The sequence below is a fragment of the Hipposideros armiger genome, unplaced genomic scaffold (assembly GCF_001890085.2).
Source record: "Hipposideros armiger isolate ML-2016 unplaced genomic scaffold, ASM189008v1 scaffold_466, whole genome shotgun sequence".
Taxonomy (NCBI): domain Eukaryota; kingdom Metazoa; phylum Chordata; class Mammalia; order Chiroptera; family Hipposideridae; genus Hipposideros; species Hipposideros armiger.
Window position 1 is genome coordinate 1,050,161 of NW_017731816.1, and position 26,809 is coordinate 1,076,969.

Consider the following 26,809-nt stretch of genomic DNA (forward strand, 5'->3'; position numbering starts at 1 on the left):
CTGAGAAATCAGTCAGCACAGCCTGAGTGTAGGAGAAAGACTGACCTTCCATTGTACACTCTTTAGTACCTTCTGAATTTTTAGCAGGCACTTTTTTTTTTTTTTTTGGTCTTGAACTGAACAGGGCCTGGTTTCTTTTTCTAGGGGAATTTGGAAGGAGAAGTGATGAGGAGCAGAAGCCAGATCACACAGTCACCTACCTCCCTCAAGAAGGTGAGAAACAACTGCTTCCCCAGCTAGCTGCTGACTTTGGCAGCAAGGTCAACAATGACCACGGTGAGGACCCGGAAAACTGGGAGGCTGAGAGAGAGCTAGACAGCAGATGTTTGGTGGGACAAGGTGACCAACCAAACCTTCCTCAACTCTCAGTTTTGCACTTCCTGTGTGACCTTGGCCAAATTATTTAACTTCTCTGGGCCTTCTTTCTTCAACAGTAAAATGTGGAGAGAATGTACCTAACAGAGTTGCGGAGAGGGTTAAATAAATTATTATATATCAAAGGCTTGGAGCAGTACCTGGCTCCTAGTAAATCCTACATACCATATTTTGCCGTGTATAATGTGCTCCCATGTATAATGTGCACCCACGTTTTTGGCCCAAACTTTCAGGGGAAAAAATCTTTCATTTTAATTTTTTAATTCAAATATTTATTTGCTTATATTTAGGTACATGTTTTTTTGTATTATAAAGAAATTTTAGCATTTATTTATTTACTTATTTATATTGTACTTTTAACTCATAAGCATAAATAAAAGAATTAAAAACATTTATATAGATACGGAATTAGTACTACCCATGTATATTGCACATCCTTATTTTTCCCTCACAAATTTGGGCAAAAAAATTGCACATTACACATGGCAAAATACAGTAAGTGTTTTCTATTACTGTTATTAAAACAATCTCATGTGCCTTTTTAGCATGATTTGACAATGTTGACTTCTCCTGCCTTGAAATTCTCTCATCTCTTACCAATACTCCTCACCCTTCTGGCTTTCCTACTCCTCTCTGGAACTCCTTTTCTGTCTCCTTTGTAAGCTCTTCTCTCTGGTATGAAGACATTGGTTGAAGGGTCACTGCTTGCCTTTATGTTACTTAGGAAAAGAAGCCCCCTTTGGACATATTTGGCTTTGAACTTCAGCCCCTCTTTGTTTCCACCCTGCCAGCCAGGCATCTCTTATGTAGGTCCCAATCTGCATAATTGTACATGATGGACCTGGCTGATTAATCAATCTCTACCCATCCTCCCAGTCTTCTGCCTTTCTAATAGAAGCCCAGTTTCTTTCAAGTATTCACCAGCATCTAAACTGATACCTTATCCCCAGCCTCAGTTTCCCCCCCTTAGGGGAAATCCTGAGGAATCCAAGCTAATTATAGTGGCTCTATCACTCTGGCCAATGATTGTTTTAGGATGGACATGTGAGCCAACTTTGGCCAATGAGATGGAAAAGGAAGCCTGCTGGGAGGCTTTGGTTTCCTTGCTTCCAAAGAGATAACATGGGAAATGATGCCTGCCCCCTCTTTCTTGTACTAAAAATTACCATGTCTGGTTGTGATGCCTGGACCGGCAGCAGCCACTTTGGGGCCATGAGGGGAGCCCATGTGGAAGCCAAGTCTTCAGCTGAGGGTGGCAGAGAGGAAATCTGGGGCCATAAGGTCCTCCTGGAGCTGTGGGTTGTATCATGCCCAGAGCCCTCCCCAACTTTGGTGTTGTGCAATATACAATTATGTCATTGTTTTACCTAGTGCCAATCAAGATTTTATTACTTGCTGCCCAAATCCTTGCTTCCTGATATAAATATATAAGTACCCTAAGGCTGATTTCTCGAGGCTGGTCTTCTCTTCACCCCACCCAGGGCTGCCACACCCACCCTCATGGACTTGGTTCTCAAATCTGTCTCCGGCCTCCACTACCCCCTCAGTCCCAGCTCCGAGGGTCCTGTGACCTCCTGATATCTTTCCCTGTGTATCTTTAGCCCCTCACAACCACCATGTTCCAAGCCAGCCTGAGGATCTCCCCTCAACCCTGTTCTTTGTCCCAGATTCCCATCACAAGGGCAGCTGACCATCCATTGGGCCTTCCTCTGGCCTTATCCTTCCCAAGTCCATAAGGCCTATAGCCTGTCCACTTGGCCTCCTGTATCCCTCCACCTGCACCTCCTCCCCTTGGCCCTACCCAGCCCCATCACCTCCTGCTTTGTTCCTGTCCCGGCCTCCCCTGGGCACCTGGCCTTGGTTGCCCACTCTGATCTACGTCCACAGAGAAGCTACGGGGAATCTTCCTATGGCACAAATCTAATCATGACCTTCTCTTGCTCAAAACCCTTCCACAACTCTCTAGTGCCCTCAAGAAAGAAGCTAAGTGCCCAAGCTGGGCATTTAAAGACACTTAAGATGTGCCCATGTCAACCACTCCACCCTCCTTCTCCCGTTCACTCCACACTTGTCACAGAAGCTGACGTCCAACATGCTTTCCTACCTCCAGGCCTTTGCACACTTGGTTCCACCTGCCAGGAATGCCCTCCCCATGCATTCTCCACTTGTCTACTGTCAAGGCCCAGCTCAGATGTCCCGTTCTTTCTGTCACCTCCAAAGGGCTTGGTAGAGGTAACAGTTCAGTTGATGGGCCTTTGGCAGTAAATGCTATTACTGAGGTACCATCTCGGGAGGGGGAAAATCTGGGGGGAATAACAAATTACCTCCTAGCTCTGTGTCTAAGACAAGGGACCTCCCCTCCCTGTGCCTCAGTCTCTCATGTGTGGAAAGGGGATGATAATATTATCTTCCTCATATGTAAAGTACACAAAACAGGGCCTGGCCAAAGAAAGCATCACAGAAAAACATGGCAGGCGCTGTGAAGTCATCTTGTGAAATGAAATGGGTACTATTATTATTGCCATTTTACAGACGAGGGACCTGAGAATCACAGATGGGAAGTGATTGTCTGAGAACATGGGAAGGACACAGCTGAGTTGGGAACTGAGCCCTAGCAGGCTGGCTCCTGAGCTCAGTGCGCAATACGCAATTAGTGCTCAGTAAACGGGGGTGGCTTTTACAATGGTGTCACAAATAAGAGCAGTACCTTCCATGTCATTTGGATCCAGACTGGGATCCTGTTTCCTGCGTGACAGGCTACTCAGGAAGATTCTAGCACCTAGGCCTACCCCAGGGCTCTCTGCTTGGGTCTTGTTTCCTGGTGACACCTGAGGAAAATCAGGTACACCTTCTTTCCTTGACTACTCTTCATATTTCAGGACTGAGTTCAGTTGTCCCTTCCTCCAGGAAGCCCTCCCTGACCTTCAAAGTTGGATTGGGTACATTCCCTATTTGTCCATCACACCACTGACCACTCTCCCTCCCCCACTGAAGTCCTGCCAGTCTGGGCTCACTGTATGTGGACAGGTCTGTCTACCTCACTGGACTGTGAGCCCTATGAGAGGGGGGCCCAGCTACCTCGACCACTACTGTGTCCCTAGTACTGCCCAATGTGGGCTGGCACAGAGGAGGGAGTTTTGGATGAGTGAGTATATTCTTCCCACCTGACAGACAAGGAAATCAAGGTTCAGGGAGGGCAGTCACTTGCCCAAGGTGTAGTGACCGATCTAGTGCCCAAAATGAGGTCTGAGCCCAGAGGCTGATAGAACTGGCATGGCTGAGTGAGAGAGGCAGATGTAGTAAGTAAAAGGATAAGAAACAAAGAGATGGTAAGAGGGAAAGACATAGACAGTGAGAAAGCCAGAGAGGCACAGAATATGGTGGAGGTAAGAGAAAGGGCTGGGAGAACAAGGTGATGCTGGTGCTGGGGGAGCCCAGGAGAGGTACAACAAAGGACAGACAGTTGGTGGCAGTGCCTTATGACACCAGCATGTGCCCATGATGTTCTAATACATCAGCTCCAGTCATCTGGCCCCTCAGCCAAAGGCCAAGTCCATCCAGCGTCAGGGTGCCTGCCCCAGCTACCTGGGTATGGAGGCATAGTTGGCATGGGAGCCAGCATTGAGTTGCTGGTGTAGGTCTGGCTGGGAGCCCAGAATATCCACCCGATCGTCCTCATCCTCATTGAAGCTGGCAGGGCACGGTCTGGGCAGCAGGATGAGCTCTGTGAGGCCATGAAGGTCGGACACGTGGCGGAAAGTCTGCAGCACCAGAACCATGGCGACCAGCCCCAGGAAGAGGTAGGCTGCAGAGATGGCAGAGGAGCGATGGCTGGATTCTTACCCTGGGCAGGGCCAAGGGGCTACAGGACCCCCACCCCAGGGTGAGGCCATGACCCTCAACTCCCCCTCAGACAGGACCAGGTGTCCCTCAAACCCTCCAGGGCAAAACTGTGTCCTGCCCTCAGTCCCCAGCCAGCCACCCCACTCACCTGTGACCAGCACCTTGTAGAGTGCCCGGTAGGGCTGGCCAGGAGCCTCCCCAGGCACATAGTCACCCAGGCCGATGGTGGACAGAGAGATGAAGCAGAAGTAGAAGGCATCCAGGAAGCTCCAGGCCTCCTCAAGGTGGGCAAAGACTGCAGCGGGCACCAAGAAGCAGATGGTCACCACGAACCCCAGCAGGACCACCAGGTGACAGCGGGCTGCCCGCCGGGAGTCCCAGCCCCAACGCGTGCTCAGCCAGGACAGGGGTGCATGGGTCAACAGCAGCGACAGGCGTTGGGCCGAGGCGGTCAGCAGCAGCATGGTGGCCGGCACACCCAGGAGGGCAAAGGCGATGGAAAAGGCCTTGCCTGCGTCAGTCAGCGGTGTCGTGTAGCCGTAGCCTGCGGAAGTGACGAGGAAATCCTTCTGGCCACTCGGCACCCACACTTGGGGGTCTATGGCCACCCTAAACCAAGACCTAATTTTACTCTTGAACCTGCCCTCCTCCCATTCTCGTCTCCGGTGATGGCACCTCCATTCTTCTGGTTGCTCAGGCTAGAAGCTTTGGTCTCATCCTTGACTCCCTTATCACTCACACCCACTTTACATCTGTCAGTGAATCTTGTTGTCTCCAATTTCAAATAGATCCCAAACCCACCCACTTCACCCCCCCTACCCCCCACCCTGGTCCTATCTACCCCAGCAGTCTCCTCCCTGGCCTCCCTTCTCCCCTGACCCTCGCCGCCAGTCTGTTCCCCCATGCAGCCAGAGGGATGCTATGAACACTTGTGTTAAGTCATGTTCCTTCTCTGTTTAGAGCCCTCCTGTGGCTCCATCTCATTCAAGTGAAAGCACAAAATCCTCATCATGACCCACAAGGCCCCACATGATCCAGCAGGGAAAGCACACTCTCACCCCAGGACCTTTGCACTGACTGTTCTTTCCCCATGGAACACTTCCCTCAGGTGTATCCACAGGGCTCCCTTCCTCCCCTCCTTCAGTCTTTGCTCAAATGACACCTTCTCAGTGAGGCCTTCCTTAACCACCTTATTTTAAATTGTTACACCCTCTTACTCAACTCCTTTTGGGGAGGGCAGGAGGTCCCTTACATAGCACTTAACATCTTTTAGCATATTGTATGGTTTATTTATTTGTTACTATCTGTCTCCCCTACTAGGGGGCCAGCTCCAGGAGGGCAGGAGCTTCTGTCTGCTTTGTTCACTGTGGTAGCCCTGGTATCTGGCACAGAGTGGGCACTCAATCAATAGTTGAAATAATAAATGAAGGGTGTAGGCTCTTGCCTGGCTTGGAGCCTTAGTTTCCTTTACTCTAAAATGGGTATGACAAGCCCCACTAGGTTCCTGGAGGGCCGTGGGAGCCCAGGAAGATCAGTGTGAGTGTGAGTTCTGCAAACAGAAACATGATAAAGGGGAATTCAGGTGTTGGTGAGACTGGCTTACTTTAGCAATGTGTAATTTAAAATCTTTTTCTATTTCCCCAAACCAAAAGGTCAGAGATATGACTAGGGTGGCAAGGGGCCTGGTTTATGTTGACAGTAAAATGTCTTACTTCGAAAGACTACAGATCCAGTCCTGTGATGAAAAGCATGGAAACGAGGAGGCATTCACCTGCGTCCATCTTCCATACAAAAGGATCACCTGGTTTTTATGTCCTCAAAAGAGCTGAAAGCAGGGGCTTGAAGAGACACCTGTACACCCATGTTTACAACAGCCAAAAGGTGGAAACAACCCAAGTGTCCATCGATGGATGAATAGATAAACAAAATGTAAACATATACAATGGAATATTATTCATCCTTATGAAGGAAAGAAATTCTGTCTGACACATGCTAAACATGGATGAACCTTGAGGATATTATGCTAAATGGAAAAAGCCAGCCACAAAAAGATAAATACTATATGATTCTATATGATTCCATTTATATGAGATACTTAGAGTAGTCAAAATCATAGAGACACAAAGTAGAATGCCAGGCCCAGCCTGCCAGGGGCTGGGGAGAGGGGTGAATGAGGAGTTAGTGTTTACTAGTTTCAGTTTTGCAAGATGAAAATTGTTTTGGAGATGGATGGCGGTGATGGTTGCACAACAATGTGAATGTACCTAATACCACTTAAGTTTACACTTAAAAATGGCTAAATGGTAAATTTTATGTGTATTTTACCACAGTAAAAAAAACTGGGGGAAAATAAATCACCCTGTTTTTTTGTTGGACACCTGGTCACCTGGAATAAAGACATTTCCTCCTCCTTTACAGCAAGGTATGACTCTGAAATAATTTCTGGCCATTGAGGTATACATGAAAGAAGCAAGCAACTTCCATGAAGTATCCTAAAAGACACTTAAAGAGAGGGAGATGCCTATCTCCCTTCTTTCCTTCCTCCTGCTGGCGGGACACAGACATGAAGGCTGGGGTTGAGAAGCCACCTTGCACCATGACCTTGGGAATGAAAACCCTGCATAGAGGAGTAATGGAGGAATATAAGGTGCTCTGACCATGCAGCATCATTCTGGCCTTGGACTGGCTGTCTTGAATGTGAGCAGGAAATAAACTTCCAACTTATTTAAGCAACTGTTATTTGAGGTTTATTATTTATGGTTCCAACCTTCATTAAAACAAGGTTTTTTGATGGAGAAACCCCAGCAGCCTGGCTGGAACGACAGGTTTGCAAATGACACGAAATCCTTATAAACAGAAAAATCATAGTGTTAGACTAGAATGGGGGCTGTGTGCCTCAGCCTGCTTCCTCAAAGAGCCCAGTCCAAATCAGTACCTTGCCATTGGTTTCCTGTATGACCTTGGCCAAGTGACTTCTCTCTGAGCCTCAGTTTCCTCAGAGTCCTGCAAAATGGGCTCATAAACAACGCCTTCCTCGAATGCAATAGTAATAATCCTAACAGGCTGGGATAGGGCGTAGCATCTAGCAAGGCATAGAAAGCGTTACCATGACTGTCATGCTCGCATCCTGTCTCCTGAATCCCCGTCCCCATAGGCTGACTCCTCCACCCCGGGCTTTGGTTACAGCAAAGCTGCCTGGGTCAACTCCAGGCCCCAGGTCTCCTCAGAGGACTTGAGCTTGTGGCAAGACCAGGGGCGCTGTGAGAGAGGTCTCTCTAAAAGATGTCTGCTGTTCCGTTTCTCAGATGCATTCCGAGCTCTTCAGGCTTCCCCACCCATAACAATGAAAACCGAGGCTCAGTGAACCTCAGTGATTATCACCAGTCCTTCACACCGACAAAGACTCCCTTCTGACCAAGCTTTAGTCAGGCTCCTCTGAGCCCTCCTCTTGACTAGGCCTAGTTTTAGCAGGAATCCTAAATCAGCTTAGGGAAAATCCCACCCCACCCTACTCGTTATCTGATCAAATTCCTCATCCTCCACCCTTGAGAGCTAAGGCTGTGGCCTGTCTTTCTCAAGAATCCGATTAAGCCAGTAAACAAGAATCCCCCTACCTGTCTCCTCTTAGTAATTTTCCATCCACTGACCCCCTCACTCTGCTCTCAGTTGTATATCTCCAGCTGTCTTTATTATATTCAGAGTTGAGTTCAGTCTCTCGCCCCTATTGCAATAACTTACCATTTTTAACAAGTGTCCAAATAATTTTTCTTTTACCATATATACATATCACCCCCTTCTTTGTGCAGGCCTAAGAAGTAGTATGGTGTGTTGGTTAAAAGCACGGGACTTTGAGGCCTGATGGCCTCGGTTTAAATCTCCCCTCTACACCTTCCTAGTTGTGTGGCCTTGGACAAGTTGTCCAACCTCTCTGGGCCTCAGTTTCTATTGCTAAAAAAAATAGGGCCACTAATGATACCTGCCTCACAAGGCTATTGTGCTGATTGAGTTAAAGCTCATATGTGGCAAGTCCTCTACCAGGTATGACTATTACTGTGAAGTGGGGAGTGTTATTATCCCCATTTCACAGATGACCGAGGACACAGAGGCCTAGAGCTGAGCAGCGGCTGAGCAGGGATCCAAACCCAGGCTGTGCCCGCCCTGAGTTTGGCTTCTTCGCCTGTCCCGCCTGGGACAACTTTTCAGAAGCCAGGATCTGGGAGGCGGCTGATGAAGAAGACACTCATGTGACCCAGTGAAGCGGTGGAGCAGGCCAAGTGAAGCAGAGAAGCAGGTCAGGCAGGCCCCGCCAGCGTCGGGAACAGTCTCTAAGGAGCATCCAGCCCTGCTGCCTGTGGCCTTGGTTTGCTGGTCCACACAATGGGGCAGCAAAGGGAAATGCCACCTGCTGCGATGGGCAGGGAGAGGGGCTTAGGGGTCTGGGCTAGGCCTGCCTTAGCAGACCCCATCCCTGTTGAACTCCTGAGCAAGGAAAGGAAAAGGAAGTTTGGGGGAGGGGACTGGAAAGATCAGCAGGGCCTGCCGACAGGGATTCCCCAGGTCTGCTAGGAGTGGAGGTGGAAAGGGATTTCCAGGGTAGGGCTGTGGGGAAGCGGTTGGTTCCACCCGAGGGGGTGGTTTCAGAGAAGGGGCTCTGGGAGACTGTGATCTGAAATCAGAGGATAGTGTCCTGGTTTGAAACAAATCCTGGTTTAGGGCTGGGGTCCTGGGACCAGAGGAAAGAGGGGACAGGCACCAGTGGGGGCATTTTCCGGATCACAAGTGGGCTTGGGAGGGGAATCCTCAGGTGGAGGGGGGTTCTGAGCCCAAGGATGCCTGAGGGGACATGACGGGGGTAGACAAGGCTAAGGGAATAATGGGAGGGGGTGGACCTGGCTGAGAGTGTCAAGGGTAGAAAGTGGCTGCTGGGGAAGGTTCCTGGGTGGAGAGGGCCTGGAGTGTCCTTAGTGGAGGGGAGCAATTCAGGTCCAAAGCAGGCTGGGGCAGTATTGGGGTAGACAGGGAAGTCCCAGATGTGGGTCTGGAGATTGGAAGGGTTCCAGGTACCCAGGAAATTCCCTTTCTTGGGAAATCTAAGGTGGGCAGGGGGTCTCGGGGCAGGAGTAACAGGTGCAGAGAGCTGAGTCCCTGGGCTGGCATCATGTGTGTGTGGGGGGGGATTCTCCTCTCAATGACAGTGTGTGTGACGGCACAGGGGTCCCTGATAGGAGGTCCAGGTGGTTCTGGAGCTCTTGCTGAGGGGTGTCAGGGTCCACAGAGTGGTGAGAGCCTCAGCTAGGGATTCTCAGGTTCAAAGAAGCCACCATGGGGGTCCCTGGTTTGGAAAGCAGTAGGGTTTTTGCTGGAACCAGTTTTGGGATTGGAGGGGAGAAAGTCCTGGCTAGGGGGATTCTGGTTGGAAAGTCAGTAGTCCTTCCTGGAGGGTGCTCTGCCTCCTTCCATGGTGGGTCTCTCTCACACATCCACAGTTGGGGGCAGCTGAGTTGGAGGTTCCAGGTTCAGAGGGAACTGGGGTGTCGCCATTGAGAGGAAAACCCTTCATTGAGGGCTTCCCAATACAGAGATGTCAAGATGGAGTCAAGTATGTGGAGAGGGGTCCTGTGTCTGGAGTCAGGGCTACCTGCTGGGGAGTATGACGATAGGGTGGTCCTCTGTCTAGAGGCGGGCAGGGGCCCTTGCAGGAGTGTGGTCTAGGTCCAGAGGGGTGGACATCTCAGACAGAGGCCCCAGGTCCTGGCTGAAGGATCTCTACTGGCAGAAAGGTCGTTAGTGATGGCACCCTGAATGGTCTGGAGATTCAGAGTCCTCGCTGGGGCACCAGGGTCAGGAGGAGGTTGGGGTAGGGCTTCCCAAGGGGCGACCCAGGACATATCTGGAGAGTCAGGAGACATTGTTGGAGGGGATGGCGGTTTGAGCCCAGAGAGAAGGGGTGGCTGAGGTCTGGGTCCAGAGAGGGTAAGGGTTTCAGGCCAAGGGTCCCTGGTCCTTTCTGGAGGTCTCTGAGGGTAGTCCTAGGTCCAGAGGAGACTGGACAGACCCGGGTCTCCAAAGGGGTTAAGGCAGAGGAATAGGGTTCCAGATGCTCTCTGGCAGGTACTCTGAAGGTGGCCCTCCTCGCAGAGGGAACCTGGGGGGGGGGGTTTCCTGCTGGGAGGAGAGGCTTGGATGGGGGCTTCCCGAGGGAGGCAGATCCCACAAGTGTGGGTGCAGGTCCTCACTGAGGGATTTTAGGAGATCCTAGGCACAGAGCGTACTGGGAGTGATCTGAGATACAGGTATCTCATGAGGGTTCCTGGGTGTCCCGGGTCCTCGCTGGCTTGAGGGTCGGGGAGGAGTTCACGTACGTACCCACGGTGGTGACCAGCGTGCTGGCAAAGAAGAGAGCCGAGGCAAAGTCCCAGGAGGGGTCCGAAGCGTTGGCTGGCCACGAAGCGTTGGCTAGCGCGGCGCGCCCCAGCCGGCCGGCCGCCAGCACCCGCTCCACGAAAGCATCCAGGGCGGGGGCGGATACGCACGGGCTGCGCCGCAGCAGCTGCTCCCGCAGCGTCTCCAGCTCCGCGCGGAGTCGAGCCTCGTGCGGCCGCTCCAGCCGCGCCACCAGCAATGCACCCAGCCCCAGGTACGCGGCGTAAGCGGCCAGGGCTCCTGCCAAGAGCGCGCCTCGCCGCATGGCGCTGGTCTGCCGGCTCCCCGCCGGCTCCCGGGCGAGCCCCGCCGCCCAGCTGACGTGGCCCCCGCCTCCGGACTGCCCGGCGCCCAGCTTCAGTTCCGGTAGTGCTCGAGGCGAGGCCACCAGCGCCCCAAAGAGGAACCAGAGGAAGAAGGGGAGGGGCGAGAGTGGAGGAGCGCCCCGCCTCCGGGAAACTGAGGCACGCCCTACCGCCAGGTGTTAGTACCGAGAGGGTGGAGCCCAGCGCTCCCGGACCCAGGAGACCAACGGGATGGAAAAGTTGGGGGCATTCTCCTTTTCCTTCCATCCCTCCCCTCTCTGCCTCCCAGGCGTCGGGGCTTCCTAGGTCAGAGAGAATCCGAACTCTCTTTCCCGCTCGCACACTGAGGAGTCGCGCCCCAACTCCTCCGGGCCATCGCTCACGGCTGCGAAGATTGTGCACTGCATCAGGACGAATGGCCAAGGGGACAAAATGACATCCAGGCCTCACTCCTTTCGCCAAGTCATGCGCTCTGGAATGGGGTTGCGTCCACCCAGAGGGGAGGCCTAATTCACAACGAGGGATACAACAGGAGCAGATGTCCCCTGTACCCCCACGGACAGAGTAGGGATCCTTAGCTATTCACCAAATCTTTGCTCAGCACCCACTTGGTGTCCGGCCCTTTACTGGGTGATGCTGGGGACACAGCAGTGACCAAGACAGTTCTGGGACCTGCCCTCAGGGTCTCCCGGCACTTCAGCAGAATGACAGCCCAGAGGGGAGAGGCTGTGATGAGGGAAGTGCAGGCAGAGTGACCAGGGCTGGGGTGAGGGATGCCTAGAGAACTGCAGACAGAGAGGAGGCAACTGCCACAGCTTAGGGAGGTCAAGAGAGGGTCCAGTAGGAGATACCTGATCTGAGATGAAACATGAAAGGTGAACAGGAGTGAACTATGGTCTCGTTTCCTGGAAGAACCACAGATACACACCTCCACTGAAGGGGGAATTTTCCCCTCCATGTTTCCCCTGTACATTTTTCCATATCCTCCTCCAGCTGGAACTCAGCACCCTTCCTGACTGCCTTCTGGAGGGCAGCCCAGAATCCTGACCACATCTGACTGGCAGAGGAGTGGGGCTTGGGGCTCAGCTCAGACATGCTCCAGCTGGTTCTATTTATAAAGCCAGCTCTTGGGGAAGAGCCTAACTTAGGGCTGACAACCCACAGGAAGAGACACCTGATAACAAAACAGTAACAGTAGCGGTCAGCGATCAAAGGCTTCAATATGTCAGTCCCTGTGGACACATGGGCTTGTATTGAATCCTCAACCCCTCCTCTATTATTCCCATTAAACCGATGAGAAAATTTAGGCTTAAAAATCGAGGGCCAGCCGAGTGGCTCAGTTGGTTAAGAGCTCGCTCAAGAGTTTGAGCTCTGAGCAACAGCGGTTCGAGTCCAGCCCGAGCTGAGCAGCCGCTGAACTGCCAACAGGTAGCAGAATGGCTCAGCTAAAAAAAAAAAATAAAAAAAAAATCGAGTAGTCACACAACTGGTAACGCGTGACTGATGCGAACATGAGACCAACAGGAAGTCAAATACTTGCTTTGCTAATAAAAAATATTCACAGAAGAATTTAAGAGAGGGGAGGTTAAGGATGAGGAAATGGTGGTGGAGCCCAAGGGACAGATGCTAAACCAGAGGTGCAGAAGAAAAATGGGGCACCTCACTCACAAAAACAAAAAACCTACGACTGAGCCAGGACTCATAACTGAGAGACCAGACAGTCCTCAAGGTTCCCAGAGAAGACAATGTCTCAGAGGAGGAAATGGAAAGCCACAGTGATAGGGTCATTTGCCGACATCCTTCCTGAGTGCTATCACTGCTCAGAAGTCACTTCTACCATTATCTTTGCATGAGATAAGTGGAGGAGACTGAGGGACAGAAAAAGAGAGGCTGAGGGGGACAAAAAGGGAGGACTGAGGGACAAAGAGGAGAGAGTAAGGAAGCTTAATTCTCAGGACTCCTCTACTGCAGGTGTGCCTGTGTGTGCTCTGAGTTGTTGGGGGTTGTAGAGTGTTTTTGGCGGACCAGGGAAACCAGATCGCAATGCAAAGCGTTTTTATGAATTTCTGGGAAAATGTCTCAAGATATCTTCAAAGACACTTTGGTTCTTCCTACTTAACTTGTTGGGCGTCCTTTTCTCACTCTAAATGCTTAATACCTAAAGTCCGCCAAAATTGTATAAGCACCAGAGCCGGCACCACTCCACTTTGCACCTCGAGAACACAAACGGACCTTTCCTCCTCTGCTCCACACCCTTCCCTGGCTCCCGAGTGCTTTCTGAAAGACACAAATTGAGCGTCGGCCCATAGAGAACTCCATTTCCCATCGGCCTCTTTGCTCGACACCAACATTGCTCATCATGCATGACACCGCCTACTCCTAGGGCAGTTCCCGGCCCCGCCCCCCCGCCTGTCCAATCTTGACTCTCGCTTTACGTCACGGGACTCCAGTCCCCGCCTCTTACCACCGCCAACAAGTCCGGGCCTCCGCGAAAGGGCGAGGCCTCTGCACAATCGTAATGTCCATTGGTTGTGGCGCCGCCAGTAGGGCGTGGCTACGGGAAACGAGCGGGCCCATTTCGAACCGTGGCTGAAGCGGCGGTGGCGGCAGTGGCGGCGGCGGCCAAGGATGCACCCAGCAGGCTTGGCGGCGGCGGGGACACCCCGGCAGCGTAAGTGGCGTACGTGGCCGGCCGTGGAGAGCGGGCGAGCGGGGGCGTGGTGGGGCCACCGCGGCGGTTAGCGAGGTCGCTGCAGGTCGGAGGTCACGAAGTCAGGGATCTGGAACTTCGAGGTGTGCACCGCGCAGGGATGCCAGGTCCGGGTAGGGGCGCTTTAGGATTGATTGTTTTTTTCTTTAGGAAATTCTTTTGGAAGAAAACAACTTTCGGCAGGATATTGTATGATGGGCAGAAAAGCGCGACTTTTATTCATTTGCAGTTGGCGGTCAGCCTGCCCCCTACCCTTCCGTGGCCTCAGGCTTTCGCCCACTCTTTTTAGGACGGCGTTCATAGCCCTCCGTGAGCGCAGAGGGTCGTGGTTACCCCGCATTTAAAATGTGAACCTGTGTTTATTGTACTGTTATCCTCCGTTTCCTGTCTCTGTGAATTTGTATCGCTAAATTCCTCTTCATCTCCGTGAGTGCGTTATCTCATTATCTCATTTATTCATTCAACAATATCCTGCCTCAGCTCCCCTGTGCCTGGCCCTGTACTGGAGTGTGGGTACCTGGTAGTAACCAGCACAGCATTGGTCCTTGTTAATTTACAGCTCAGAGTTTAGTGGAAAAAACAGATACTAAACTCGGAAGCCAACGAGTCAGCAAGATAATTTGGGAGTAGTTAGGGCTGTGAAGGGAATAATCCAGGATATGACTAGGAGTTGAGGAGGCCTCTCTGTTGAGGGAGAAGGTGTGATACCCTTGTTCCTCCCTTCAACCATCAGTCAGGTGCCTGGCTGGCCCTGTGGTGGCTAGTGCTGGGAATACCGCGGTGTCTAGACAGCCTCGGATCCCGTCCTCACGGAGCTACCAGTACAGAGCAGAAGGCAGCGACAGGCTCAAGTGATGGAGCTATGATGAGAGAAGCACAGAGTGGTTATGGCCAGGACAAAGGTGTGGTAGCCCAGATTAGGCACGTGCCCCAGCCTCAGGATGTTAGTGAAGCTTCAGAGAAGAGGATTTGTGGTGAGAGGGAAAAGCATCGGAGGCCTGTGTCAAGTAAACAAGTAGATAAATGAATATATATCTAGCAATTGTGGTAAGTGCTCAGAAGGGAAAAAAGAACCACTAGATAGAACGAAAAGGAACAAGGTAGGGCTGGTGCTCTATATTGATGAGTGGAGAAGGTCTCTCTGAGAAGGAAACATTTGAGCTAAGGCCTGAGGGCTACAGTGATAGGTGTTAATCGTGGGAAGGTGTTCTGAGGTGATAGCACTGGATGTTCAAAAGCCATTGGGGGGGCGGGGAGAAGGGTGGCCGGTTAGCTCAGTTGGTTATAGCTCAGTTGGTTAGAGCGCAGCGCTCATAACACCAAGGTTGCCGGTTAGATCCCCACATGGGCAACTAAGTTGCGCCCTCCACAACTAGATTGAAAACAACTACTTGACTTGGAGCTGATGGGTCCTGGAAAAACACACTGTTCACCAATAAAATAAAATAAAATAAAATAAAAAAAGCCAGTGGGGGTAGACGTTTGTCAGGCTCAGGGCCTGAAAGGAGGCCATTGTGGCTGGAGTGTTGGCAGGGCTGGGTCCTGCAGGGCCTCAGGCATTTGGATTTTATTCCCTGCACCGTGGGCCCTGATCTTAGGCAGAGGACGGGAAATGTTCTCTTTGCTTTTGAAAAGACCACTCTGGCTGTGGAGAGAAGGTTGGTGCAGCTAAGAATGGACAGGGGTACCCCAGAGGAAGACATTTAAGTCAGGTGTGAGGTGATAGTCCTGAGAGGGGAGGGAGCATTGAGACAGTGGGTGAGAACGAGAGATTGGTTGGTTGGGTGCCACACAGAAGGGGAATTGGGTTTGGAGACGGAGATAATGGCTCAGGGGCAGCCAGAGGGCATTGCCAGGAAGTGACCAACCTGGGTTTAGAGCCAGGAGAGAAGTGGTGGCTAGAGACAGAACCCAAGACATACTGTGGCTATGAAAGCTGTTGGCATCGGTGAGATTGCCCTAGGTGAGAAACAAGACAGGGCAAGGGTAGAAAATTGGGTCACATGTTTCAGGGAGCTGGAAATAAGTCACCTAATGAGAGGAACCCATTGGGCTCCGTAAAAACAGAAGTTTTTGTGGTTTTGATCATTGTTGTATCTACCATGCCTGCAGCAGTCTAACATAGAGGGGTGGGTTGTTATGAGGATTAAATGAGTTAACCCGTAGTGTTTAGAACATGGCCTGGTATGTGGTTAGTGCTGAGTTATGGTTGAATTATTGTAATATTTATGCATATCAGGCGACTTTGGTCTGGACTCCTGCTCTTTGCTCACTTCATTTGGCCCTTCGCACAAGTCATTTAGCCTGTCGGGGCCTTGGTTTCCACATATGTAAAATGGGTATGGTCATTGATTCATTCATCAGGTTTTTTTAAATCAAGTGTTAGGTATGCGATTCAGCCATGAACAAGACAAAGATCCCTACCCTGGTGGGGCTCACATTTTTTGTGGGCAGACAGACAGTGAACAAAAGAAATAAAGCAGCTAGTATCTCAGCTAGTGCTGAGTTCTGTGGATATAATTGAAGGAGAGAAGGGGGGGTGGAGAGGGCCACTAAGGGAGGTGCAGTTGTAGACAGGATGGTGAGGCAGTCAGGGAGCCCTGAGGACAGCTGGGAGAAGAGCATTAGGGCAGAGGAGCAGCCAGTGCAGCGGCCCTGAGCTGAGAGCATGCCTGGTGTTTCCAGTGAGCATTGGCTGAGCCGAATGACTGAGGGGGAGCGTGAAGAGGGATATGGACAGAGACCTGGTTTGTAAAAGGCTTAGCACAGGATTCTATGCACGGCAGGCCCCCATACATAGTAGTTATCAATATTATCATCATATCATTATTTGGATGGATGAATGGCACTTGACGGGCAGGCCCATCTGACATCAGAACCAGTGCCCCACTGCAGCAAGGCGGGAGGGAGCACGCCTGCAGAATGAATGAGGCTCCCACCCTTCTCTCCCTGCAGCCTCGAAGCGGAGGATCCCTGCGTCCCAGCCAGGCATGGCTGACCCCCACCAGCTTTTCGATGACACAAGTTCAGCCCAGAGCAGGGGCTATGGGGCCCAGCGGGGGCCCAGTGGCCTGGGCTACCCTACAGCCTCAGCCTCGCCCCAGGAAGCCTTCCTGTCTGATCCTGTGTCCAACATGGCCATGGCCTACGGGAGCAGCCTGGCGGCACAGGGCAAGGAACTGGTGGATAAGAATGTGAGTGGGCTAGGCTGGTGGGCGTGGGAGGAAGTCCAAGGCCATGGGCCCAGGGCTTCAGGTAGAGCTCTGCCTCCCCAGATCGACCGCTTTATCCCTGTCACCAAGCTCAAGTATTACTTCGCTGTGGACACCCTGTACGTGGGCAAAAAGCTGGGCCTGCTCTTCTTCCCATACCTGCACCAGGTCAGCTCCGCCCACTGAGGTGGCTGTTGTCTGAGGAGGGAAACGGCCTCTGGGCTGCGGGGTGGAGGGTGAATCAGGCTGGGGCAAGCCTGAGGGACAGGGTGGCTGATTTGCCCCAAACGAGGGCCTGTAAGCAGGGTGGGAGGAGCCCAGTTCTGGGGGTCCTGCCTGCTCCCCCAACTATCCCCACAGGACTGGGAGGTACAGTACCAGCAGGACACACCAGTGGCCCCCCGCTTTGATGTCAACGCTCCTGACCTCTACATTCCAGGTTTCACCCTACCCACTGCTGGGGGCCCCCCCGCATCCTCTTCCCTCTGGGTGGGCACATCTGGGCAGAGGTTTTAGGTGCCCAGAGCCCCAAGATGGTCCTTCCCCTGACCCGTGTCTGTGTGTCTGCCTCCCACAGCTATGGCTTTTATCACCTACATCTTGGTGGCTGGCCTGGCCCTGGGGACCCAGGATAGGTAAGAGAGGCCTGGGGTGGGCAGTGGTGTGGGGTTTGGGGAGCCGAGGGGCAGTTGGGAGAGGGTCCCCCTCTCAGAACAGCCCCACCATGCTCCCAGTTGGCCCAAGAAAGAGCCCTTGGTGTCCCACTTAGGGTCACACTTGCCTCTTCCCTCTGTCCCACCCACCACACCCTGTGCTGGGTGACTTTCTAAATCTGTCCTTCCCCTTGGCCCCCACTACCAGATCCAGCCTCATCCTCTCCCTCTCTTACCCCGCTGCCACATCCCCACACCCCTCCTGCACCCCAACTCTAGCAGCAGCCAGGAAGATCTTGTCTGAGAGGCGGGCCTGGCCATGTCACAGCCTGCTTAGCTGTCCATAGCTCCCGTCCCCAGACCAAGCCCCAGCTCCTTATCCTGGCACTGCCCTCCATGAGGCCTTTTTCTGCCCCCCCTTACTCTGTTATGCTACTCTGGTCCGCCCCCCATCCTCCAGAGAGTCTCGTGCTGCCATCCCAGGGCCTTTGCACATACAGTTCCCTTTGCTCAGGAGTAGGTTCCTCCCCTACATGATTGCCTGCTGAGCACCTGCTCATTCAAGATGTCTCCACTCTGCTGTCACGTCCTCAGGGAAGCCTTCCCAGCCACCCCCGCTCCCCTCAGGCGGGGTCAAGCCCCCACCTCTTACTCATAGGCCCTTGTCATTCCCTTTGTGGTATTAAAATCAATTGTCATTCAAATAAATTAACTGTTGAGGCACTGAGGATGTGGCAGAGACTGAGGTCCTTCTTTCTCAACCAGCTCCTTACTCCTTTAGGCCTCAGTGCAGGTGTCCCCTCCTCTGGGAAGCCCTATCTGACACCCCTCCCAGCTGGATCAGGCACCTCCCCTGCCCTGAGCTTCCCCCATGCCAACCCTGACCCCTCCAGGCTGTCACTGAGGATAGGTCTGCCTTTCCTGGAATGAGACTTCCATGAGGACAGGACCCAGAACCACATCTTGGTCACTGTTGGGTCTCCAGCCCCACCCAACACAAGTTGTCCCCAAATGGATACTCAGGGAGGGTATGAGCCGTCCAATGGAGTGACAGAGCTTGGGTGCCCGCAGGTTCTCCCCAGACCTCCTGGGGTTACAGGCCAGCTCGGCATTGGCCTGGCTGACACTGGAAGTGCTGGCCATCCTGCTCAGCCTCTACCTGCTCACTGTCAACACCGACCTCACCACTATCGACCTGGTGGCCTTCTTGGGCTACAAATATGTTGGGTGAGTACCCTCATCGTCCCCCTACCAGCCCTAGCCCTGGGCCTCTTCCTCAGACTAGCCTTCCCCTCTCCCCCCCACCCAGGATGATTGGCGGGGTCCTCATGGGCCTGCTCTTTGGGAAGATTGGCTACTACCTGGTACTGGGCTGGTGCTGCATATCCATCTTTGTGTTCATGGTGAGCTGGGGCTGGGGGGAGGGGGGGAGGCTGAGGGCACAGGCCTCCTGGGCATACTTAGGGTCCCCTTGGAGACACCCAAGCAGAGGGTGTCAGATGGGGACTTTAGACCATTGCTACATTGCTGATCTGAGGAGCCCTGGAGTGGCTGCCCCAGCCTGGGGGTCAGGAGGGCTTCCTGGAAGAGGGGGTATCCAAGCTGTGGTCTGAAGGAAGAGGGGAGCCAGCCAGACTGCTAGGGTGGGCTGTCACCCTCACCCCAGTCTCCTTACATGGTGGGCTATCCTGCCAGAATTTCTGCTAAGATAAAAAAAAGTTTCACAACACCTCAAGTAACTTGTTTGAGGGTCCTTCCAGCTGGCGAGGAGGTGCTGGCTAAGAGCACTGGGGTCCACCAGGCCTGGGTTTGACCCCAAGCTTTGCTGGATGCTGGGCAGATCACTTCCTCTTTTTCAACCTCAGTTTCCCCTTTTGTAAAATGGTGGTGATCATTGCATCTCAGGGGACGGGGAGGACAGAGTGTGAGCATGTGTGAGGAGCAGAGGGACAAACTGGTGGCTGGTGGGCCACAGCTGACTCTCAGATAAACTTTGCCTTAGATGTCATTATTTTCAAGTTAAAAAAAAAAAAAGCATTCTGGCTTGTGTTAAAAAATTGTCATGTGGCCAATATAAGCAGGTGACGGCAGCCAGGGCGGAGCCCGGCCACCCGCTTCAGGCAGGGTAATCGCAGTGCAGTTCCCCAGCACACTCACTTAGGGGACAGGCCTGGGTTTGAACCCTCGCTTTCCGCACAAGGCCTGGGGGAGGAGCATCACCCTCTGTTAGATCTGGGGCGCCCGGAGCAGAGACTTTAATGCAGCTGGCCCAGTGAAGGGAGGGAGAAAGTAGAGGCTGCAGAGGGTCAGGGAGTAGAAGGGTCCAGGCGCCCTACCAGGCTGAGAGGGCTCAAGGGTAACCCTTCCTCATCCAAGATCCGGACGCTGCGGCTGAAGATTCTGGCGGAGGCCGCGGCGGAGGGAGTTCCGGTGCGCGGGGCTCGGAACCAGCTGCGCATGTACCTGACGATGGCCGTGGCCGCGGCGCAGCCTCTGCTCATGTACTGGCTCACCTTCCACCTAGTGCGGTGAGGCGGCCGGCCGCGCCTCCAGCTGCTGCTGCTGCTGCTGGCTGCCGCCACTGCCGCCACTGCCGCCGCTCATCTCCATGGACTGCCCGCCCCCCAGCCCGAGACCCTCCTCTCCTCCCCCCTCAGGTGCTGAGATCCCCAGCGGCACAGGCCGCCCCCCTGGCAGGCGGCCACTGTTCCGGAAATAATAAACCACTGTGGTAGGCTCAGCATGAATGGCCTCTCTTTGGTGGCTACCAGGCTGCCCGGCAGGGGGCAGGCCCGGCCCAGAAGCGGCGGGGAGGTTGGGGACAGTTCGCAGCGCCTACTACCTGGAGGCCATCAGAAGGCTGAGAGGAGGTTTAATGAGCCAAGCCCAGTCCTGTCAGTGGGAAGCCTTCTTCTTCACCTCTTTTTTCACCTTGGGCTTTTTGACCTTTTTCGGGGTGCTTCCTTGCGTCCCTGAGCCTGCATAGGGGGGCTGTGGGGGTGGGAGAGGAGAGAGGGTTCCTTGGTGAATGGTTGCCCAGGTTCTGGGCTGGGCCTCTGGCTTGGCCTGGGGCACGGGCACCCACTTGGGAGGGGAAAGCTGCTTACCTTCGCCTCCACGTCAGAGCTGCTGGAGCTGCTGCTGCTGTCAGAGTCCGAGGAGCTGCCATGGCTGTGGCCGTGCTAGTTGAAAACGCGACAGTGAGGCTGAGGGCTCCCCAAGTTGGAAGCCTGGACTCAAGGCTCAGCAGGACTCTGGGGTCAAAGTCCCCCCCCATTCCACCTCCCATAGGATGTGCCCAGTCTTGAGGTGATTTATCCTCCGGTTAGCTGCCTCTGTGCCTGGGGTCACTCACCTGGCCTGCCCCCTTGGGCTTCTTGGAGGTGGACTCCAGGGCTGCGGAGAGAAGTTGGGTGGATTGGCGCAGGAAATGTCCCCTGTACTTTAAGTTCAGTGCTGCCACAGGCGAACCCGCTGTTGGCTCAAAACTTTATAGTGGGGAGAGAAGGTGTGTCAGGAGGGCTGGGGAGGGGCAGTGGGACCTGCCCTCCCAAGGAATGCTGGGAGCCCCACCTGACCTTTGTTCAATCCTTAGCCCCTCCCCAGCACCACCAAGCCTTTCCTCTGGGCTATGGGGAGGGTGGACAGTTAACTGCAAAAGAAAAACACCTGCCTGTGCCAGCCTTGGCAAGTGAGCAGGAGCTGTGTGGATGGGGTTGGGGTTGGCAGATGCAGATATCTGAGGAGCAGAGCTGTCATCAGCTTCCCCCAAAAGGGTCAGATGCCTGCTTTTGACGAAATGAAGGAAGTGGCTCCCTGTGACCTGTGTGCCATGAGAACACTATCAGCCCCTGTGTGCCAGGCACTGTTCCAAGGGCAACTCTAACAACCCCTCTGTGGCTTGGTGAGAAACAGCCTGAAGGCGTGAAGAGCGTGAACTTGGGACCAGCTTGCCGAATTTGAAGCCCATCTGTACCACTTAGTAGCGGGGTGTTACAGGAAAAGTTGCTTTGCCTCCCTGTGCCTCAGCTTCCTCATTTGTAAATGATAGCTACCATGTGGTGTCAATGTAAGAACCAAGTGGATTAGTTTCCTAGAACTGTGCCTGACACACTAAGTGCTTATGAAATAATGTTTTGGCTTTTTTAAAATAAAAAGTAGGTATTACCACTACCTCTGTTTTACAAGTGAGAAGACAGAGGGATCAAACAGTTAAGACGATGAGGGGAAATGCAACAATGAACAGACTAGAACTGGAGCTCACACTCCAGTATGGCTCAAGTCCCAGACTCTGCCTGGTCACCACTCACCCTGGAAGGCGCTCAGTAGAAGGGCAGTCAGCAGAGCCCAGCCTTCCCTCATCACCCTGAGATGGGAATGGCTACACCTTTTCTCTGCGTACTATTGGCTTGGAGTATCATCGTCTACCCTTTCACTTAGAGTCTGTGTTTACGTTTGGAGCTAATATGGGTCTCCTGAAAGCATATAGTTGACTGTTGTTTCTTTTTAAAGATTTTATTAGGGAGTTGGGGGAGGGGAACAGACAAGTTGCTGTCTTTTTGTTCTTCAGTCTAGTTGAGGATGTCGCTTCACTGGCCCATGTTGTTATTATCATTGCGCTCTTCCTGGGTGAGGCAGTTGCTCGCCGGCCATTGGACGGCCACTCACGGCGGCTCACGGAAGCTCATGCCAGCTGCCAGCCACTCACGGTAGCTCATGGCAGCCCACTGCAGCAGGGGCTGCAGCTTATGCTGTCGCCGGCGACTCTCGGCAGCCCAGCTCCAAGTCGAGCTGTTGTTCACCATCTTAGCTGTAGAGGGCGCAGCATCACGCTCTCATGTCGTAGCCGAACGGGGGCCCTGCTGCTCAGAGCTGACACCCCAAGCCAACTTTTTTTTTTTTAATTTAGATTTTATTGGGGAATTGGGGGAGGGGAACAGTGCTGGGGAATCGGGGGAAGGGGAACAGACAAGTTCCTGTTGCTTTGTTCTTCAGTCTAGTTGTGCCAAGCCAACTCTTAACCAACGTGCCACTCGACTGGCCCAAGATCATGTGCTCCTAACAACAAGGTTGCCGGGCCCACCTGCAACTAAGATTGAACATGGCACCTTGAGCTGAGCTGCCCTGAGCTGCCATTGGGTGGCTAGATGGCTCAGTGGTTAGAGCATGTGCTCTTAGCAACAAGGTTTCTGGTTCGACTCACACATGGGATGGTGGGCTACACCCACCCGCAACTAAGATTGAACACAGCACCTTGAGCTGAGCCGGCACGAGCTGCCGACAGGCAGCTGGATGGTGACTGGACTTGGGAGCTGAGTAGCTACGCCCTCCACAACTAAGGCTGAAGGACAAAAACTTGGCTGTTCCCCTTCCCCAACTTCCCAACACTGTTCCCTTTCCACAATTCCTCAATAAAAAATCTTAAAAAAAAAATTTAGGAAGAAATTCCTGGATGCCAACTTTAGTGGCCAGGGAAGCCAAGATGGTGTAGGGAGCCAGTCATCCACCAGGGTCCTGCACTCCTCCACGTCTGAGAACCGACATAGCTCATTGGAAAAGCAACTGCTTCAAGGCCTGGCCTAGTCTCTTTCCTGAAGTTTACATGAGCAGAATGCCCTGGTCCTATAAACACCATAATCTCTGTTGTAGACTGTTTCCTTTTAACTTAACCACATCCTAGGAGATGGATGACCATAAACACGCAGTCTGCAGGGACTCGGTTTCATTTCCCACAAGACAGAAGAGTTGCATCAGCTCTGGATATTCTGGAATACAACAATCAGAAAATCTTGACGGACCATCCTTTGGGAGGTGCCAAGGGGCTGATAGCCCAGCTAGGGAAACCCAAGCTTGACCTCCACCTAGCTGACCATTGTGATTTGATTTTGCTGTTTGCCAGCTAGTAAGTTAGCCTGTAACCATTTCCAAAATGCTGGCAGAAGCCTTGAGACCACTGGGTCAGAGACAAAAAGCTTTATTATTCACAGCAAGTAGCATAATAAGCATTGGCATCTATGTTTGTTTCTCTTGCCCCATGGGGGCAAAGCGGAGGGTCCCAATGAGCCCTGCATATGCAGTGTGTTGCTTTATAAGAGTGGGACACTGAGCTTGGAGACCTGTCACTTTATAACAGGCACTAGGCAAGCACGCTCTTTGTCTAAAGGGAACCATTTCCTTATCCTTCAATGAGTTTGCTGCAAACCCAAGCCTGAGAAATGGTCCAGGTATACTGCTGTCAGGCCATGCGTTCTTGGCATATCCAGAAGGACCTGTAGCACCATGAGATCTCCCCACAGAGTACTGTCTCTGCCAACTATCCACCCCTCCTGGCTTCTGACAAATTTTCACATGAGTATGCCACACTGTCGGCCACTGGTTAACAGGGGCTGGGACCATAAGTGTTCAGTTTGTCTTCTACAGCATTTGATTAAGGCTACGATGAACAGAACTCAAGCAGGGTTCTTTTGCTCTGAGGCCAACCTACTGTCCGGGGTCCTGGACTCGTCCAGCCGTGAATGAGCAGGGCTTATCTCAGATAGCCAGGATGTAGTCTAAGGCTAGTCTGTCATCCATTAGGACCCACATGGGGAGGTCAGGCTGACTTGCTGATCTTCAATGTCATTGCCAATAATCACAAGGCTTGAAAGCAGCCCTTATGCCCCATGGAGAGACATTCTGACTCATTTTCCCCACACACACACACAAAAACAGACTGCTAGGGCACAGGGCACTCCAGTTCGGAATTTGTTGTCAAACTTGATTTGGAACACCACTGCACTGGTTTGGCTAAACCACATGGGTAGTGCCACTGAGTAGCACCATACATGGTACCACCCAGGGCTGCTCGGGCGTCAGTGTGTGATTTTGTTATCAGCTAGATTAGGACAAGGCTGTGCAGGTCCATGTGTTTGTAAACATCTAGGGGTGGGGTCCACATTCAGAAGCTGCTACTGATGGCATTGAGCACAGCAGAATGGGTCAGGATGGGCCATGTCTACTGGTCACATTGCCAGCTGCAGGGCTCAGGTGGACCAGGGGCTTGTTTGGCCAGGACGTGGAGGTGTTGGATCTAGAACAGGGGTCGGCAAACTTTTCAGACGAAAGAGCCGCCAGGGTTCATCAAACTGCGGCTCGCGAACTGTGGCTCTGAAGTAAAATTGAAAATGAAAATAAAACTATCACAGTTTCATTTATAAAATTGTTAGATGATATTATTCACATAATGGTGATTATGTAAAAATATATTTATGGCTCTCGAATAATTTTTAAATTGTTGTAAGAGACAGGATTGGCTCTTCCAGGAGTCAGCACTTTTGAGACAGAAGTACCCAAAGAGCTGCATGTGGCTCGTGAGCTGCAGTTTGCCGACCCCTAGAGGACAGAGAGCTGATTGCATCCCCTTCTCGTCCCCGGACCTCCTGGAGTCTAAGGTGTTCCCTCCACAGGTACCGGGTTAACTCCCTGTGAGAACACGAAAGCGGTGTGTATCCCATCCCAGTAAGTATAGCTTCAGCACTTCTATCAACAGTGCTGATAGAAGTTGATAGAGAATTCACACCCAGACCTTTTGTTTTGGTTAGATATGAGTGGAACAAGCATTTTTACAAATTTCCAAGGACCATGTGGGCCACCGTAGAAAAACTTGGCTAGCAGGGCACTCAGTGACCAAGTGGTCATTGTCTTCATGACCTAGGACCAGTCAATCCAAGAAAGAATCCAGGGGGCTGAACCAGAACACTTCAATCCAAGGCCTCTTCTGCTTGGCCTGCCCATGAAGGGTGCACCAATCAGGTGGGCCAGGGCTTGATGTTAAGGACAAGGCACACCCAGGAATGATGTGGGTGCAATCCTGAACCCCTTTGACCTGATCTTTACCCAGATGGCTTAGAGAGAAACCCTTTCTGGAGACAACCACTTTCAGTGACCAAGCTGCCTTCCTCAAGTGTGTAGACCAGGAGGAAGTAAGAGATTTATGAGTTGATTTTTTAAAGTCCATTCCAGGACCAGCAGAGTGGCGCATTGGTTAAGAGTTGGCTTGAGACGCCAGCTCTGAGAAGCAGGGCCCTGGTTTGGATCCCACATTAGGGCCAGTGACGCTGAACCCTCTATAGCTAAGATGGTGAAAAACAGCTCGACCTGGAGCTGGGCTGCCGTGAGTCCCCGGTGACAGGGCGTAGGCTGCAGTGAAGCTGCAGTGGGCTTGCCATAAGCTACCGTGAGTGGCTGGCAGCCAACGTGAGCTGCCAAGAGCCACCGTGAGCAGCTGTCCAGTGGCCGGCGATCAATCTGCCTCATCTGGGAAGAGCACAATGATAATACCAACATGGGCCAGTGTAATGACGTCCTCCACAACTAGACTGAAGAACAAAAGGACAGCAATTTGTCTGTTCCCCTTCCCCAATTCCCCAACGCTGTTCCCCTTCCCCAATACCCCAGTAAAATCTTAAAAAAAAAAGTTCATTCCATTTCTCCCTCTTCTTTTTTAAACTTTATTGGGGAACAGTGTGATTTTTCCAGGACCCATCAGCTCCAAGTCAAGTCGCTGTCCTTCAATATAGTTGTGGAGGGCACAGCTCAGCTCCAAGTCCAGTTACTGTTTTCAATCTAGTTGTGGGGGATGCAGCCCACCATCCCATGTGTGAATCGAACCCGCAACCCTGTTACTCAAGAGCACACTCTCTAACCAACTGAGCCACCTGGCTGCCCACATTCCACTTTTTTTTTTTAAAGATTTTATTGGGGAATTGGGGAAGGGGATCAGTGTTGGAGAATTGGGGGAGGGCAACAGCCAAGCTGTTGTCCTTCAATCTTAGTTGTGGAGGGCGCAGCTAATTCAGCTTCAAGTCCAGTCACCATCTAGCCGCCTGGCGGAAGCTCGCGGCCGCTCAGCTCAAGGTGCTGTGTTCAATCTTAGTTGCGGGCGGGCATAGCCCACCATCCCATGCGGGAGTCGAACCGGCACCCTTGTTGCTAAGAGTGCATGGTCTAACCACTGAGCCATCCAGCCACCTGTCACCCCTCAGCAGCTCATCGCAGCTCAGCTCAAGGTGCCGTGTTCAATCTTAGTTGTGGGCAGGAGTAGCCCACCATCCCATGTGGGAGTTGAACCGGCAACCTTGTTATTAGGAGCACATGTTCTCACCAGCTGAGCCATCCTGCCACCTGTTGGCAGCTCAGAGGCAGCTTAGCTCGGGTGCAGCTCACTGGCCCATGTGGGAATCAAACTGGCAACTCTGTTGCTCAGAGCTTGCACTGTTAACCAACTGAGCCACTCAGCCAGCTGTTCCC

The 26,809-nt window shown here is 52.6% G+C and overlaps 2 protein-coding genes and 1 long non-coding RNA gene across 7 annotated transcripts; 1 reads left to right on the top strand and 2 right to left on the bottom strand.

Moving 5' to 3' along the window:
- Positions 1 to 803: 803 nt before the first annotated feature.
- On the bottom strand, positions 804 to 10,998 carry KCNK6 (potassium two pore domain channel subfamily K member 6). The gene is made up of 3 exons (XM_019666250.1): positions 10,585 to 10,998; positions 4,367 to 4,762; positions 804 to 4,180 (listed from the first exon to the last, which is right to left on the bottom strand). Exons 1-3 carry the CDS (start codon positions 10,904 to 10,906, stop codon positions 3,957 to 3,959), a joined length of 942 nt encoding a protein of 313 aa, XP_019521795.1. The 5' UTR covers positions 10,907 to 10,998; the 3' UTR covers positions 804 to 3,956.
- A 2,501-nt stretch (positions 10,999 to 13,499) lies between these two features.
- YIF1B (Yip1 interacting factor homolog B, membrane trafficking protein) lies at positions 13,500 to 20,264 on the top strand. Of its 5 annotated transcripts, none has more exons than XM_019666216.1 (8): positions 13,500 to 13,626; positions 16,612 to 16,850; positions 16,932 to 17,036; positions 17,229 to 17,307; positions 17,446 to 17,503; positions 18,593 to 18,748; positions 18,831 to 18,924; positions 19,898 to 20,264. In XM_019666216.1, the coding sequence occupies exons 1-8, from the start codon at positions 13,575 to 13,577 to the stop codon at positions 20,051 to 20,053; spliced, it is 939 nt and encodes a 312-aa protein (XP_019521761.1). In that variant the 5' UTR covers positions 13,500 to 13,574; the 3' UTR covers positions 20,054 to 20,264. The 5 variants fall into 5 exon arrangements, with proteins under 5 accessions (XP_019521761.1, XP_019521762.1, XP_019521765.1 ...); XM_019666217.1 differs by having other exon boundaries at positions 13,501 to 13,617; XM_019666220.1 differs by lacking the exon at positions 13,500 to 13,626 and adding an exon at positions 13,647 to 13,739.
- Positions 20,265 to 20,376: 112 nt separating this feature from the next.
- LOC109395321 (uncharacterized) lies at positions 20,377 to 21,801 on the bottom strand. The gene is made up of 3 exons (XR_002126639.1): positions 20,877 to 21,801; positions 20,629 to 20,703; positions 20,377 to 20,512 (listed from the first exon to the last, which is right to left on the bottom strand). It is a non-coding gene; the product is annotated as an uncharacterized LOC109395321 (long non-coding RNA).
- Between the last annotated feature and the right edge of the window lie 5,008 nt (positions 21,802 to 26,809).